The sequence below is a fragment of the Hippocampus bargibanti genome, linkage group LG07 (assembly GCF_051943395.1).
Source record: "Hippocampus bargibanti isolate YZ-2025 linkage group LG07, ASM5194339v1, whole genome shotgun sequence".
Taxonomy (NCBI): Eukaryota; Metazoa; Chordata; class Actinopteri; order Syngnathiformes; family Syngnathidae; genus Hippocampus; species Hippocampus bargibanti.
In genome coordinates this window covers 12,514,200-12,520,199 of record NC_142740.1, presented here as the reverse complement: position 1 = coordinate 12,520,199, position 6,000 = coordinate 12,514,200, and the positions used below count along the sequence as shown (strand labels likewise).

The window sequence follows — 6,000 nt, the reverse complement described above, 5'->3', positions numbered from 1 at the left end:
TCTTTTTTCCGCTTCGCTCAAGCGACAACATATTTGAAGCTCGCTGAGAGGTCAATGGCATCACAAAGCAAAAATCAATGAAGCCAGTGCCTATAACGTGGAAATATTGGGGTACACTTTAGTCAAGTTACCATTGTGATTTACAAAGAACACTCCGATTTATTAAGAATGTAAATGGTTGTGCTTTAACCATGCATAATAAGGCCTAAAATCTTGAAGAAGTTCAGATAAGGGAGCAAGAATAGTGGTGTAATGCGGGGAATGTCCTAGTCATAGACCTTCTGGTATCTTTACCATTATGTGGAACATAATAATACCGTAATTTGAAAACCTGAGTTTGTTTTCCAAAGGTCTGTTAAGTGGTCAACTCACCATTCATGAGTGCATACGTGAGGATCATGACAGAGTTGTTGAAGTGTCTGTTCTCCTCTTTGACCACACTGAGCGTGGCTTTCTTCTCGTGCTCTGACGACTCTCGAGATGTAATCCCAGACGACAGGTAAATGATAACCATGTCTGTGGCTGATAGAGGACAAAAACAAAAATGTCAGACAAGAAGGTTGTTTGCGAAGTGATAGCATCACCATATGCATCCACCACTCCCTTACTGGAACTCTGCTTGCTAAGGCTGCTGGTGTTTCTGAGTAGCTGGAAAGCCCTTTGAAAGCCCGCTGCATGTTGCGTGGTACCATCAGTGGTCTTGATGTTGGAGATAAAGGTGCTCATCTTCCTCTTTGTCTCGCTGGTGGCCGGAGAGAGCAAACTCTTGTAGCACGGGTCAAGAGAGCAGGAGCGGACCGTCTCTGCCACCGTCAAAATGGTGATCTTGACAGGAATGACAATGGTATATTACATGATGGAGAAGGCAAACACACAACCATCATTTAACTCATTCACTGCCAGATGTGCAAAAATGTGTCCAGTCCAGGGTTTTGGTCATTGTCACTCGAATTCCAGGACCCACAGAATATTGAGATTTAGGACTACATAATCATCCAATGCAGCGTAAAAAAACCTTAGACTATTGTCTTTCATCAGAAAAAAATACTTAATTCCTAAATGAGGGGGCCTGGGGTCATATGAGCTTGAAATGAGGGCAGCTGTCCAAAATACAATGCAATACAGACATATTGGTTTATATAGCTCTATAGCAACAATTGAAGCTGGAAAAAAAGCGCTAACAATGAAAAATAGAAATGCTGCCACAAGGCCATGGCCAGCGCTTTATCGGCACCCAAAGAAGAAAAAACAAAACCCGAACACATTTGGGATTAAGGCTCTATGTTGTATTTTCAATTCCCGAATAAATTTGTGAATGGCAGTGAATGAGTTAAGAAAGGATGATTTCGTGTACCTTGTCATGTTCATCAATTGCATAAAGAATAACCAGTGCTGAGTCTCTGGCAATTTGAAGTTGTGTTTCAGTAACGGATGCCCCGTGATCCACCATTACAACAATATGTTTAGACTGGGGACGCACTGCAGAAACATAAACAGGCCTGTGGAAAATACACACAAACACCAACAAGACATATTAATATCCAAATTCTCTTCTAAGTGATTCCACAAGGACAACCGACGTCACTTTTTTGTTTCCTAACTGACATCAGAAAAACGTTTTATAGCATCTAAAATACCCAAAACACGCAGGCTGATATTTTCAGTCAAATGCAAAACACCAATAAAAATGAATTAAAGTTTTTAAAAAGTACTTCAATTTGAAACCGGAAGTGGCCAGTTTCAGAAGGTCCCACCCCCATGTTCGTGGTGTCACGGCAAGACGTCTTGCCTTGCTCGAGAATCAAAACAATGGCTTCAGATTCGGAGTATATGCTTTCTTGTTACTCATCCAGTTATGAATATGATTCAAATAGTTATGAAGAGGAACGCATACATGTTTGCAATCGATTAAAGAATTTATTCCGTGTCATTTTGAGGGGGGAAATGTAGCACCGAATGTGTGTCTCTAGGGGGGGGGGGGGATGTAGCACCGAAAAGAGGCAGAAGAGGGCGACAAAGCTCCGTGGAAACGGGCTGATTAATTCCTTACATTTTTTGTCAGTGAATATCAAATTCATGTTATTTATGTGTTTTCCTTCTAATTTCGCCATCAACATGGATCAACACGAAGTTTTCAGACCAAACCAAGTATTGCGAAATGCATTGAGGTGATGGTATGTCCTTTCTCGCTGAGGGGCGTTCCTTCAGTGACGTAGGGTGAGGACTCGTCACCAACTCGTCACCAACTCAAAAACAAGACTTCCGGAACAGCACTAGTCTTAAAACATGAAATATAGCTATATGCGGTGGAATCTTTGTAAAATACACTCAGTAGAAGTCATTTGAAGCCATTTTACAAATTATGGACACAACTTGTTCGGAGACGTCTGTTGTCCTGTAAGGCAACTTGGGTCACTTAAACACAAAAACAAAAAACAGTTAAAGGACAACCGACACCATTTTTTTGTTTCTTAAATGACATCAGAAAAACGTTTTATAGCATCTAAAATACCCAAAACACGCAGGGTGATATTTTTTGTCAAATGAAAAACACCAATAAAAATGACTAAAATTGTGATGACCTCAGAAAGTTTCAGTTTCAGAAGGTCCCGCCCCCTTGTTCGTGACATCACGCCAATACGTCTTGCCTTGCTCGAGAATCAAAACAATGGCTTCAGATTCGGAGAATATGCTTTCTTGTTACTCATCCAGTTATGAATATGATTCAAATAGTTCTGAAGAGGAAAGCTTAAATGTTTGCAATCTATTAAAGAAGTCATTCCGTGTCATTTTGAGGCGTCTGGACTCCAATGCAGCATCCCAGAAAATGCACAAGATGGCGTCCGAGCTCCGTTGGAAATGGGAAAATTCCCAGCAGACAAGCTGGGAATTTGTGTCAGCTCGTATCAAATAGTAGTCTTGGTGCAACACACAACAATTCACCATCGCGTCATATGTGTTTTCCTGCTAATTTCGCCATCAACACGGATTAACACGAACTTTTCAGACCAAACAAAGTACCCAAAATGCATTGTGTGTCGCTTTCTCGGTCAGGGGCGTTCGAGATGTGACATCACTGTAGGTATCGTCAACAACTCAAAAGAAAGACTTCCGGAATATTCAGTGCGTGTCTTAAAACGTAAAATATAGCTATATGCGGTGCAATATTTGTAAAATATGCTCAGTAGAAGTCATTTGAAGTGATTTTACAAATTATGGACACAACTTGTCCGGAGGCGTTGGTTGTCCTTTAAGTGTAATGGTAGCCTTCTTGTATGGCATTACTCCAATAGCAAGCAGCCCTCATGCTTGTACAATCACAGTGCTTAGAACCAAAACTGTTCTACTTTCAATTTTTATTATCTTAAATTATATTTCTGTTATATTAATTCTATCATTTCATTTAGTGCGTTGCTATGGGTAGGTTAGTGTGCACATAACAGCTGAGTACAGGGGAGTAATACAGGGGAGATCACAGGATTGAGGGGGTTAGCTTTAGTGTGTGTGGTCTACAGACAAAAACATTGGGTGTAGAGGTGGAGAATTGTCCTCACAATGCCTCATTCACACACAAAGCAAGGAAAGGAACCCAATCGCACTTGTGGATACATGCAGGTTTACTAGCCCAAGCAAAAACAAAAGAGTGAAAACTGTCAAAGCATCTTTTATCCCGAGGAGGTGCGAAAAATACATATAAAGGTAAAGGAAGCAATTGGAAGAGATGTCTTTCAGTGGTAGGTAAATAAAAACCACAACGGTGGAGGTGTGAAATTCCACTGAGCCTCAATGGTACCCAGTCACGTTCCTGTCGTTGCTATATGTGGTCAAGGAGCATGCTGCCAACATGCCGCCTGGGCCCCCCACAGCGACTGGCTGAGAAATGAGGAATAGGGTAAGGAAGAGCAGCATGCAAGGTGGCACAGAAGCAGCAATGCAAACGACTGTGGTAGAGGGTGAACTGCCAGGACTGAGGGTAACAGGGTGGGTAATCGAGGGTTCTAAAAAAGAGGAAGGCTGTGGATGCGGATGAGGAGGAGAGGCGGTAGCAGATTGCAGAGGGTGAGGAAGACTCTGATGAGGTAACCCTTTCAGGGACATCGATTACAACCATGGACAGCCAATAGTGTTATCTGGTTATAAGGTGCATGAAAGGGTTTAAATGGCAAAAGGATAGATACGTCAGAAAATGAAGAAGAAGATGACGGCATAGAAGAGATTCTAATAAATGTTACAAAAGGGAGAGAGGGGACAGTTAACGAAGTTCGTGTTCTACCTGCTGCGGTGTTCATAACTTCCTTTGCAGTGGAACTTGTGGGCTGGGAACACAGTGAAGATGCCCTCCTCTGAGCTGAAGTATTGCCACTTGATCCCTGGGTTGGATTTCAGATTGTCTGCCAAAACTAACGAGTGAGACAACAGGAAGAATTATGGCACTGATGATGTCTGGTGTCACTTCAAAATTGCATGCATACATCTCGTGATGGGAGAATTGTGAACTGATTTACCTTCTGAAGTGGGTAAAGAAATACATTTATTGCTCGATTTAATGGGTATTTAATGGTAAGCACAGAGAACGTGTGACTTATCAGCAAGTTTGGGCTAATGGGTTAGATAAGGAAGCAAAAATATGTTCAAAGATTGAGAACATTTGTAAATTGAAAGGGGTAAAAAGATAACTAAATGAGCCCTTTGGTGACCCATAAATTAGAAAGTGAAGGTCATAAATATGGAGAGCAAAGATGATAAACTAACAGATTGAACAAGAAGAATGGGAAAGCTGGGTTTGAATTTGCCACAAAAAACACAGATGAGGAAAAAAAATCTGGGACAATGTCTCATCGACTGATGAGATAAGAATTAGTCTCGATCAAAGTGGCGGAAAGGCTTTAGCTGTGAGAAAAAGTGGCTCATCAATCTACACAAGTTCTGCAACCCACTGGAAATAAAGACAATTATCAAGGCTCGTGGCCTGGATCGCTTTAACTCAGAGCAACACTTTTTTGCCAGTTTGTGGCAATCTTAAACCTTCATCATACATCAAGATAATGCCCCCAAAACACAGCGAAACAACAACAAAGGTTTGCATGGGGGCAAACAAAATAATAAAATAAAAAATATTTTTCTTTATGAAATAACAATGTTTGAAAAAAAACTGAAACTACTGTATATGCTACCTGTATAAATGTAATTATTATTATTATTATTTTATTATTTTTTACGTTATGTTACTTCCGGGTTGAGTGAGCGCTGGCGTGTGTGGCCGCCGCTGCTCACCCGCAGAAAAATATCGACAGTAAAGTGTCGTTGAGAGTTTTGAAAGGCGCTTATAAATGAAATGAATTATTATTATTATTATTATTATTATAAACTAAGAATTTTTGACAAAATGTTCTTCACTTTCACATTTGTGAATCAAGGTCAATGATGAGCTCTAAGGGTTATTCATCAATATAAATGCCTTCATTTTGGTACGGCTGAACGCCTGTACAGCAGAAGGAAAGTCAAAAGAATTACTGTTTATTATTTTAACGTTTAGTCAGTGAGTTTTTTTTTTAATCGTGCACTCGTCATTTAGCTGTAAACAATCACATAACCGAAACACACCTTAACCTGCATCTGTAGACTGATGTTTACAGATTAAAATATATTTCAAAATACATTGAACTGAAATAATGTACGTTATTTATTATTTTTGTGCGGCCTGTTACCGAATGACCCGTGGCCCTAAAGTTTGGGGACCTCTGCATTCCATTGCTCTCTGCACAGCTGTCATTGTTTGACGGTACCACCATAAAGGCATCTTTTCGTTGCAGAACAACTCCTTACTTAAAGTAGCCTATGCGTTACATCAAACAAGGTGCTTTTTCTAGCAATACTCAACTAGAGACATATTTCTTTAGTACTTTTAACACGCTTGGCCTCGAAAGATGATTTTCCACATTTGGATCTGTGCACATGTCACTGCAAAGTGCAGGCTAAGATGAGACAACAGTATTAACT

The 6,000-nt window shown here is 40.4% G+C and overlaps 1 protein-coding gene across 1 annotated transcript in view; it reads right to left on the bottom strand.

Annotated features, from left to right (window-relative positions):
• cachd1 (cache domain containing 1) overlaps positions 1-6,000 on the bottom strand; it is a 102,208-nt gene that overhangs the window by 34,547 nt on the left and 61,661 nt on the right. The window contains exons 5-8 of the mRNA XM_089000907.1: positions 4,274-4,400; positions 1,355-1,499; positions 609-825; positions 373-522 (exon numbers count right to left, since the gene is read on the bottom strand). Coding sequence (XP_088857033.1) covers positions 373-522; positions 609-825; positions 1,355-1,499; positions 4,274-4,400 — 639 coding nt within the window. The remainder of the gene's footprint in view (positions 1-372; positions 523-608; positions 826-1,354; positions 1,500-4,273; positions 4,401-6,000) is intronic.